This window comes from Sebastes umbrosus, chromosome 21 (genome assembly GCF_015220745.1).
Source record: "Sebastes umbrosus isolate fSebUmb1 chromosome 21, fSebUmb1.pri, whole genome shotgun sequence".
NCBI classification, from domain to species: domain Eukaryota; kingdom Metazoa; phylum Chordata; class Actinopteri; order Perciformes; family Sebastidae; genus Sebastes; species Sebastes umbrosus.
This window is the reverse complement of record NC_051289.1, coordinates 12,895,266-12,907,311: the sequence shown is the minus strand read 5'-3', so window position 1 is coordinate 12,907,311 and position 12,046 is coordinate 12,895,266. Positions and strand designations below refer to the sequence as shown.

Below are 12,046 nucleotides of genomic sequence, written 5' to 3'. Positions count from 1 at the left end.
ACCCAAATGCCATTATACAAAATATAAACAGAGCTCTTTTAACAGCATTGAAATAAATACATATTATCACATATACTCATTTTACCTTTCGTCCAATGAGACATAATTGTTCGTGATGTGCCATGGGTTGCTGATGATGCTCCTCTCTAGTAAAGGTTCATGGGATTAGGAGCAACATGAGAATTGCATGGCACTGTGACTCGCTGCAGGCAAAAGGGGCAGCGCCCTCAAATTCATTGTGACAAGCCTCAACCCTCTTTTCAGAGAAGAAATGCCCAAAGACATTCCTCCCCCATCTTTCCCTATCATGACTAAAATTCTGACCTGGTTTCATTCAGGGCCTCATCAACTAAGCTATTGTACCGTTCATAAATGATCCCATGTATTGACATTTGACCGACTCATATTGAAACTGGTGGTATTCAGAAGTGGAAAATGAGGTATGTTGGTCAAATTATTATAAGGTCTACTTACCTATTGTACCATGTTCACCTTTAACATAACTTTTAATCATTAATGGTGAGCAAAAAGGTGGGGAAATGTTTTAACGAGATAATATCAATCAATCAAACTTTATATGTATTGCACCTTTCATATAGATTAGTGAAATTCAAAGTGCTTCACAGATGGCTGACAAGCCAAAAATAAGACAGAACAAGTGTGGACCGTGAAACCAACAGAAAAGACAAAACATTTCAGCAATTTAACAATTTGAGAATTTGAGAATAATGCACGCAAAACAATAAAATTATGAAAATGTAATAAAGTAGAATTAAAAGCTGTAATAACATTGATAATGGTTAAACAGTGTGAAGTAAAATCTAGATAATAAAATAACAATAAAATAAAATTATACAACTTAAATACAATAAAATAAGTGATTAATAAAATAACAATGAAATAGTATAATTTGTTCAACTTCTACAATAAATTAAGTGAATAAAATAATAAAATAATAACCAGTCTTAATCAAAGGCGTGGCTGATTAGGTAGGTTTTAAGTTTACATTTAAAGATTTCAACACTTCATGCAGACTGCGGCTTGGAGCATAATCGAACACCTATTAACCAAGTGAACATCATTGTATGTGCACATTTGCACGCCTATATGAATTTAAACCATGCCGGATGTGGCACCTTTGACTTAGTAAGATGTCAAACGAACACCAATATTTAATTGAGCATAAAGATGGACAAGTGCCTTTTCTAGCAAGTTAGCTGCATCCCACCATTTCCAGAATGGCCTGGGTGTGCAAGAAAGTGTGATCTGAGAGAGTATAGGTTACAGTTGATGTGTTAAAGGGATGGGTGATATCACTTGGCTCAACAAGAGTGTTTGGATGTATTGTGTGTGTGTTTGTGTGTATGTGTGTGTTAAGGAAGCCCTGTTCTGAGGGCCCACAGCAGCCTCCCCAAAATAGAGCTGAGAGCAGCTGCAGCGGGGTGAGTCGTATCAGAGAGACATCAAAGCGGCCGCCGCCACCCGCCCGCTCTGATCATAAGCACTAATGGTGTAATGGGGGACTGGAAGGTCAGTGATTGTTTTTGGTTGTGTGTGTGTGAGTGTGTGCAAGTGTGTGTGTGTGTGTGTGAGAGTCGACAGGCAACACAGCCAGTCAACAGGCGGGAGGCTACTGGAACTTTCGGGAACACAAACTGACAGCATAGCTAAGCCTGGTATTACTGTAAGACAAATATCAGGTCAGGTGTCACCTCTGCAGAAGTCACCACTGACATCTGTTGTAGCAATGTACAACAAGTCTGTAAGAATGGGCTCCTTTGATCCTTAATTTCTGTGTGTAAATGAACAACACGAGGAGCATTACACTTCTTCAGAAAGCACCTCTGGGGTCAAATGGCACGGTTTACAGGCACGCTCAGAAGTCTACTCTTAATGTCACAGCTCAGATAACTCTGTGTCCATATGGAAGCCTCCGATTTCACCAGTCAACGCTTTTCCTACATGACAGAGCTCCAGAAAGGATCAGGGCAAAGTCACATTCTGAACCTGACCGTGACTACAGTATGTGCCCACATCTCAACTGTCTCTGATCGATAGCGGACAACCCTTTACCGGCCCTGAAGAGACTTTATGAGCTGTAATGGTTGTCTGTTGGTAAAAAAACAAATTTAATTATCTATTTTAGAAAATGTGGGTCTTTTGGATGGCACAGCAAGATTATAACATTATTCACACAGGTGAATACTCTTACTTTTGTAGCCTAATGTACAGTAGAGTGAATTGATTGTTTTCTACTAACTGGACTTTGGAGAGTAGCCTATATGATAGTGCAGAGTGCATGCCTTCTCTCTCTCTCCACCTCTCTCCCTCTCTCATTCTTTCTTGAATCCAGATTTATGGGCCTCCAAAATGTCTCTGTCATGTCCCATCAGCACCTGTTCTTGCCCATCACAACTAGTGGAGACAGTCAGGAAGAGTAACCTGAAACACAGGCGCCCCCCATAGGCTTAAAGAGGACAATCTCATCTCTTCATGGATGGCCTGTAAACCAGTGTAAATTTGACAAGTCATCTCAGCTCTTTATTAAAATTAAAAATAAATATGAATATGTCCCCTCTCTTATCTAAACATATTATCTAGTTAGGCTTAAATGTTTGTTGTCCAGAAATAGCCTCTGCTTTGCACATTATTTTTTTCACTTACGCTTTTTGTGATTACAATAACATTATTTTGTTGTTTTTTTCTCCTGGGGTTGGGGGGAGGTCCTTTGTATAAGCCTGTGGCTTCTTGATCTCTCCTGACAAATTTCTTTTTTTTTTTTTTTCATTTACTGGATTTTGTGCAGTTTTATATATGTGCAAATAAATTAAAAAAAATTAAAAAATTACAATATAATTTAATAAAAAAATATATTATTCTCCTTGGAAAATTGAAGAGAAAAAAAACATAAAACTCGATTTTAATTTTGAGATAGACATGTTTGCGATGAGCAGGATATGTAGACAGTAGGTGGGATCGTTTCTCTCCGCATCATCACATTCTACGGAAGATCTCATCTCTTCATGGATGGCCTGTAAACCAGGGTAAATTTGACAAGTCATCTCAGCTCTTTATTAAAATTAAAAATGAATATTCTTATTTCCCCTCTCTTATCTAAACTTATTATCTAGTAACACTGATGTGTAATCGTAAATGTTTATTAGCCAGAAATAGCCTCTGCTTTGCACATATTCCCCTCAGCACAACACAAAGCGCCTGGGTCAGTCCTTCATGCTGGTAGTCATCAGGCTCCACAACCAAGGCTGACCCCCATATGAGAACTATGAGGACTTTAAGAACTTTAAACATGCACTATCTGCAACAATCTTGGACTCTAACCACAGGCACACTTTACACTTACTTTACACTATACATCCTATATACCACTTTATGGACTGCACATATTACATTTATTTATTGTACATACTACATTTATTTATTGACGGACTGTACACACTATGTTCACTCATTCGCTCTGTATCTTTTATATCTCTATTATTGTTTTTATAATTTTTGTATACCTTTATACCTCTCCTGTGTTTCACTCTGTTTGCTGATGTTGCTGCTTTGACACCTGAATTTTAATAAAGGTTAATTTTATCTTATCTTATCTTATCTGAACTTATTATCTAGTAATACTGAAGTGTAGGCCTAAATGTTTATTATCCAGAAATAGCCTCTGCTTTGCACATCATTTTTTCACTTGTGATTACAACATATACTTTTATAAAAACGTTTTGTTTTTCTCCTTGGAAAATTGAAGAGAAAAAAAACATAAAACTCGATTTTAATCTTTTTAAATAGTATTTGTTTGCAATGAGCAGGATATGTAGCCAGTAGGGGGGATCGTTTCTCTCCGCATCATCACATTCTACGGAAGATCTCATCTCTTCATGGATGGCCTGTAAACCAGTGTAAATTTGATAAGTCATCTCAGCTCTTTATTAAAATAATAAAAACAAATCTTATTCCCCCTCTCTTATCTAAACTTATTATCTAGTAACAATGACGTGTAGGCCTAAAATTTTATTATCCAGAAATAGCCTCTGCTTTGCACATAATTTTTTCACTTTACAATTACATTATTTGGGGGGTTTTTCTCCTGGGGTTGGGGGGGAGGTCCCTTGTATAAGCTTATTGACCTGTCCTGACACATTTCTTGTTTTTTTTCATTTACTGGATTTTGTGCAGTTTTATATATGTGCAAATGAATAAAATAAATAAAAACAATTTCTTTTGACAGTGCATTTGGTTGGTTCGTAGCCGCAGAGCAAACGGCAACAAAGTAAAATCAAGTTTTAAAAAGGTCCTGGTAATCTTAAACCACATAATGTATGTTCCCATTTTATTGTGACATTTTTAGAATTGCATGCAAATATATTTCTGTCTCTTTCTGTTTTTGATTATGACTTGTACCTAGCTCATCCCTGCAGAGTAGTATGGCAAAATAGACAAACAATATTACACATTTTGGCCATCTCAGTACTTTTATATATATATATCTATTTAAAAAAAAAAAAATCTCCTTGGAAAATTGAAGAAAAAAAAACAAATCTCGATTTTAATTTTTTAAATAGTATTTTTTTTGCAATGAGCAGGATATGTAGCCAGTAGGGGGGATCGTTTCTCTCCGCATCATCACATTCCACGGAAGACATTTATCGCGGACGGATCGGGTGTTCACACAAACTAGTTCCGGGTATCAACAAGCCTGGTGGCTAACATTAGCTGAAACACAAAACCTCCACTCCACTTTCTCCTACAGAAAGGTAAGACACTGCTGTGTTTGTGATTACAACTTAGTGAGTGTTGGTACATCTCAAACTGTTTTATCCGGCATTTATTTAAAACCCTAAATAAAACAAATTAGAACGTTATCGGTCGCTCTGGCAACGCTGTTAGCTTATGCTAAGCTAACGCTGACGGCGTTTTAAACTACATTAGAGCAGAGACGCTACAGATGTTGTTATCCAGATGTATCTTAACTATAGCGGTGTTACTGTGTTGTTCATTACTGGTAGCGATTTGAGTGATCTTACTCAACGTTAACAGGGTGATTATCACAAACAACTAAAGGCCTAGCTGGTGGAAAACCTTCACATTAGAGTCATTATTCAACATAACAGTCAGTTTCCAGCTTAAGTGACGTCATACTGTATGTTTGAGGGTCTTATTTCTTTGTTGTCTTTCAGGGTAAACAGATTTCCAGAACAGGATGGGTGAGTATTTAACTGATTAATATCATCATCATAATATCATGGTTTGCCAATTTATCAAATATCTGTTCACATCAGAGGTGTGTTTGTGCCACACTAGTCACTACTCTTATTACAAGGCAAGGCAGCTTTATATGTATAGCACATTTCAGCAACAGGGCAATTCAAAGTGCTTTACATAAACATTCAAGAACATTGCGACAAAGTGCAAAAGAACATTATAAAAACATAAGAACCTAATGAACCTGAGAGGTGTGGATGCTTCATAACATAGCAGAAGATCAGAAATGTATCACTACTCTTATTACAGATAAGAGTCCTATCAGAGTCCTCACTAAGACCAAGAAAGTGGATCATATCAGTCCAGTTCTGAGGTCTCTACACTGGCTCCCTGTCTCTCTCAGAGAATTGATTTCAAAAATACTGCTGCTGGTTTACAAAGCACTAAATGGTTTAGGGAGACAAAATACATTTCGGATCTCCTGCTATGTTATGAACCATCCAGACCTCTCAGGTTATCTGGATCAGGTCTGCTCAGTGTCCCCCAGAGTCACAACTAAACATGCAGAAGCAGCGTTCAGTTTTTATGCACCAAATATTTGGAACAAGCTCCCAGAAAACTGCAGGACCAACTCTGAGTTCTTTTAAATCAAAGCTTATAACTTTCCTGTTTGCTGCTGCCTCTTATTAAACCAAATAATGATCTTATACTGCACTAGAGCTTTTACTCTTGTGTGTTATACTCTATTTTAGCTTCTATCCTAGTTTTTATTTTTAGCTTGTTTTTATTTTTTAATCTTTAATGTTTTTATAGCTGTTTTAATTATGTCTTAATGTTCTTTTGCACTTTGTCGCAATGTTCTTGAATGTTTATGTAAAGCACTTTGAATTGCCCTGTTGCTGGAATGTGCTATACAAATAAAGCTGCCTTGCCTTGCCTTACAGATGGTCAAATGTGTGTGTGTGTGTGTGTGTGTGTGTGCATTTGGCTTCCACCTGTTTGAGATTCTCAGTATGTGTTGTTGTGTTACTTCACAGACGGTGAAGAGAGAACCTACGGCGGCTGTGAAGGGCCAGATGCCATGTATGTGAAGTTGATCTCTTCAGATGGCCATGAATTTATTGTGAAAAGAGAACATGCCTTGACATCTGGGACTATCAAAGCCATGTTAAGCGGACCAGGTGAGGATTTAGGCAAATTAGTCAAAGTATGGCAAACGGCTGTGTTTTCTCCTAATGTTAAAGTTAGCACGCATATGCATATGGATTTACTAAAAGGTCCTTTACTTTAACTGAAATACTTTTAGACTAGGGTTGTAATGGTATGAGATTTTCATGGTAGTTTAACTGTCTCTGAAAATGTCACGGTATACGGAATAACACTTTTATTAGTATTATTATTATCAGTTACAATGACCATTAAAGGAATGAGAACGGAATTATAATAATAAAAATAATTCTAGATCTAAACAAAAGTGTGTAATATATTGTATAACTGAAGCATGTTAATTTACACATTAGCAGCACTATTGCATGTTAAATTATCTACTAGATGGAAAATATCATCAGTTGTGAGCTTTTGAAATAAGACTCTATGATTATTAACAATTAACATATACTGTAGGTGCGCAGTGTTATACTGTAGGCTCACACACACTCTCACTTATGTCAGGTTTTTTTCAATACAGCAAATGTACACGGTATGATAACTGTCAATCTTCATACTGCGATACCGGTATACCATTACATCCCTATTTTAGACCTGGTAAACTAGTTAAAGTCCACCATGTGTAACAAATAAATAATATCCTGAGCACATTCACTGGTACTCTGATAAAGAAGTCCAGTGTGTACTGAAATAACTTATGAGTCATTAATGTGACACATTTTTGGGAGCTGTCAGAAATAAGTGGAGGATCAGCTCATGGTGTTTTCTATCCAGACTGCTGCTGATTCCTATCATTCTTTTTAACCTGTTTACATGTTTTTCTGGAGTTGCATACATAGAATGTGCACAACAAGTCACCAATCTTCACAAGAAGGTTGAATATGCCTGTAGATTTAAATACTTCATTTTGTCCAGGTGGACTATGCCTGAAATTCAAGATGTTTTATAAAATTGCTTACTTTTGGGAAAAATGTGTCGGAGCATTATACTTTTCCGTTATCAGTGCTGCACAGATAGATATGACTTATTTGTAAACTGTAGACGCAACACTTAATGTTATACAGCTGTGAACGCACTGTTGAACAAAAAAGATTGCTTGGATATCTTCAGACAGTACTGACTTAAAACCCTGCAAACTGTTTGTCCTGTGGAGTTGTGTAATCTGAGATTGTTTTTACTGGGCATCTAAAAGTAGGTAAAACACTCTTTACTGACTCAGGCGTGCATAGTCTGTAAAAAATATTGAAATGTCCACTCTCTTAATCAAGTTCAAGTTTCTTTTATTTCCACCTGGCTAAGTTGGTGGAATACTTAGTTAGCACTAAGTATTAGTTTACGTCCCCTTGTTAAATATGTTATGAATAGGGTTTTACTATAAAGACATTTAGAGCTGAAACAATTAATTGATTAGTTGTCCACTATTAAATCAATCGCCAACTATTTTGATTATCGATAAATTGGGTTTGAGTAATTTTTTGAAGGGAAAAAAAAGTCAAAATGATCTGATTAAAGCTTAAATGTGAATATTTTCAGATTTCTTAACTCTTCTATGGTATTGGTGTTTATTTAGTTAAGTTAATTCTGCATGTCCAGTTGGTGGCACTATGCTCCCTCCATACAACGGTTTTCTTACCTCTTATTAAACATCTTGTGCCTTTTTTATGTTTGTGAGTAGCATCTTGCAGAATTATTCCGTTTGACAGCTATTTCTAGGATAGGATATTCAAATGTATATTTCTTACATTGCATGAATTCAAAGTTGCTTGTCTTAAGATCATTGTTTCTAACTCCTGCCCTCTATTGTAATCCTCCATCTGCAGGTCAGTTTGCTGAAAATGAAACCAACGAAGTGAACTTCAGGGAGATTCCATCTCATGTCCTGTCCAAGGTCTGCATGTACTTCACCTACAAGGTCCGTTACACCAACAGCTCCACAGAAATCCCCGAATTCCCCATCGCCCCGGAGATCGCACTGGAACTGCTCATGGCTGCCAACTTTTTGGATTGCTAAAGTTACATTTGAAATAATGTTGCAGCTTTGAAAAAAGTTTTAGATTTTTGTTGAAATATTTAAATTGTTTTGCCATTTACTTATATGAAACATGAATATAAGTATGTATGTCACCATTTTTTTTTTTTTTTTTTGCACCTTGCGTTCTGTCATAATTTTATTAGTATTAAAGGATTCATTTTAATGTAATAAATGGAGATGGCAGGCTGCATCACTTGCCACAGAATGTGATAATAAATCTGCCCCCACCGCATAAATGTTTCCTCACCTCTCCAGATGAATAAAGACCTGTTTGGTGAGCACACTTTATTGCCAGTTGCTACCTCACTATGCATGTTCCATATTTAGTACAGCGGACTTTAAATACCACTTTCACAATTATAAAAATCATACTTTAATTGTGTATTTTGGTCTAGCTCAAGCAAAACATTACAACATGTTTGAAAGACCACAATGTTGGCAGAGATATTGTTCATGTATTTCATCATACCCTGTATCCTTTCTAAAAGGAAGTTACACCTCAAATGTGGTGGCTTATACTTTTAGTCTTATTAGTACATGCTCTTCCAAATGCTGGATGAAAATGGATTTTGGGAAACTGTCGATAATCTCATTTAACATGACACTTTAAGGTCACGCTGCATGCACTGCTCCAGTGAAACACTGATGTGATTTTCCAAGATGGGGACGTGGTAGTCAATAATGTTGGTACATTGTGGGGCAATCAACAGTCAAGTATTTAGGGTTGGTTGACGGGTACATGTTACATAAACACATGGTATTTCATTATAATAATACACTTTATTTGTATAGCACCTTTCATACAAGAAATGCAAACATAACATGCACTGAGTGTTTCACATGAAAATGAACATAAAACATTAAGATGGAAAATAAACCAGAAAAAAACACATAAATGATAAAATTACTAATCTAATCCGCTTAACTGCCCACTGTGGGTTCCTCAATCTACATCAGTGACCTGCACATTTGCACACATACTGTATTTCAGGTGTGCCCTTTAATGATTTACACTCGAGAAAGTGAAACAAAATGGCCTTGTGATCAATCAAATTAGACAAAATGACAAGTGCAAATTGGTGGACATGATCTTACAATTCTGAACAAATATGGCTTTGAAAATACACATACTGTATGTCCTTAAGCAAATAGCAACTTTTCAAGATATTAACTGGCTTATTAAGTTGCTCCTTGTGTCAACTATATCAGGTGGGAGGACATATCACATCTCAGTGGCTACTGAGTGATATTGTTTTAAAGAAACCTTAGGAGGCTTAGTCAAATTACAGTTCAGTTGAATAAAATGTTCTGAAATTTGCTGACACAGATACATTGGTATACTTCCTGTGGTTGAGACGATCTGGGGAATGAAGATGTATGAAACGCATACATTTATGCTTCTTGGAGATTACACCTGGGATTTTGAAAACATCTCATAAAAGGGAGCTCTAGATGACATAAAAACATGATATTCATTTATCACACAAGTGTAATAGGAGACGCTATGATAAAAGGTTTAATCAATTCATAGTGTAATTTAAGATGAATATCTAACTGCATGATAATATGGTTAATCAGAGTGTGTTTTAATATCTCACTTCTAGTTAATTATTTTCCTGATTGTGACAGCTCAAAGATAAACGTGAAAAAAGAAAAATATTTGGTATAACCATATACTGTATGTGATATATCTCTCTGGATCAGGGGTGTCAGGCAGGTGCTAATTATTATCTATTTACCAGCAGACATAGAAATAAAGTAGATCAATTTACTTTGTATACTTTTCCTGGAAATGTGTTAAATTAATTACCAGCTATTGAGAAATAGTGGAATAAATGAATAAATAATGTTTATAACAAAGTCATGGCAGGTGACCTGAAATGTTCACCTGCCACAACCAACATTTAGCCTGTATTTGGCAGGTGGAGGGAGCTAATTTCATTCTCTGCTCAGGCATAATCAATTTATAGTGTAATTTAAGATGAATATCTATGATAATATGGTTAATCAGAGTGTTGTTTAATATCTCACTGATTGTGACAGCTAAAAGACAAACATGAAAAAAGAAAAATATTTGGTATAACCATAGACCATACATGTATATAGTATATCTCTCTGGATCAGGGGTGTCAGGCAGGTCATCCGTCATTGAGCAGAGGTCATTGACCCACGTGACCTCAGTGGATTTTTAACACCACATTTATTTATTTTTATTTTATAATATTCTGTTATAAAGCCGCTAAATAGTCGACATAAAATGAGTGAGAGGTGACATAAATACATGATATTCATTCATCACAAGTGTAATGGGAGATGCTATGATAAAAGGCATTATTCATTTATAGTGTAATTTAAGATGAATATCTAACTGCATGATAATATGGTTAATCAGAGACAGCTAAAAGACAAACATGAAAAAATATTTGGTATCATATCTTAAATTCATGAGCCTGGTTTGATAGCTCAGGGCTTATGTCCTTTTCTATCCATAGGAAATCGTTGGAGGGAGGAGAGAGGAGATGGAGGAGAAGCCCAGTCGGTTGATGCATCATGGCCCATGACTGGCAAGTTGAAGAGTTGTTGTTTTTTTTCTTCCTTTTCCTCATAACAAAATAAAATAAAATGAAATATGGATAAAACAAAATGGAGAGAAAAAAAATTAAATAAATAAAAAATAAATAAAGAAAGAAAGAAAACTTGAAAAAAAAAGAATTTGGTATAACTATAGACCATACATGTATATAGTATGTCTCTCTGGATCAGGGGTGTCAGGCAGGTCATCCGTCATTGAGCAGAGGTCATTGACCCACGTGACCTCAGTGGATTTTTAACACCACATTTATTTTTTTAAATTTTATAATATTCTGTTACAAAGCCGCTAAATAGTCGACATAAAATGAGTGAGAGGTGACATAAATACATGATATTCATTCATCACAAGTGTAATGGGAGATGCTATGATAAAAGGCATTATTCATTTATAGTGTAATTTAAGATGAATATCTAACTGCATGATAATACGGTTAATCAGAGTGTGTTTGAATATCTCACTTATTATTTTCCTGATTGTGACAGCTAAAAGACAAACATGAAAAAATATTTGGTATCATATCTTAAATTCGTGAGCCTGGTTTGATAGCTCAGGGCTTATGCCATAGGAAATCGTTGGAGGGAGGAGAGAGGAGATGGAGGAGAAGCCCAGTCGGTGTTGATGCATCATGGCCCATGACTGGCCAGTTTAGGAGTTGTTGTTTTTTTCTTCCTTTTCCTCATAACAAAATAAAATAAAATGAAATATGGATAAAACAAAATGGAGAGAAAAAAAATAAAATAAATAAAAAATAAATAAAGAAAGAAAGAAAACTTGAAAAAAAAAGAATTTGGTATAACTATAGACCATACATGTATATAGTATGTCTCTCTGGATCAGGGGTGTCAGGCAGGTCATCCGTCATTGAGCAGAGGTCATTGACCCACGTGACCTCAGTGGATTTTTTAACACCACATTTATTTATTTTTATTTTATAATATTCTGTTATAAAGCCGCTAAATAGTCGACATAAAATGAGTGAGAGGTGACATAAATACATGATATTCATTCATCACAAGTGTAATGGGAGATGCTATGAT

At 35.8% G+C, this 12,046-nt stretch overlaps 1 protein-coding gene across 1 annotated transcript; it reads left to right on the top strand.

Moving 5' to 3' along the window:
* Positions 1-4,634: 4,634 nt before the first annotated feature.
* On the top strand, positions 4,635-8,700 carry eloca (elongin C paralog a). Its single transcript, XM_037757432.1, has 4 exons — positions 4,635-4,769; positions 5,193-5,219; positions 6,255-6,398; positions 8,205-8,700. Exons 2-4 carry the CDS (start codon positions 5,216-5,218, stop codon positions 8,393-8,395), a joined length of 339 nt encoding a protein of 112 aa, XP_037613360.1. The 5' UTR covers positions 4,635-4,769; positions 5,193-5,215; the 3' UTR covers positions 8,396-8,700.
* Positions 8,701-12,046: the final 3,346 nt, after the last annotated feature.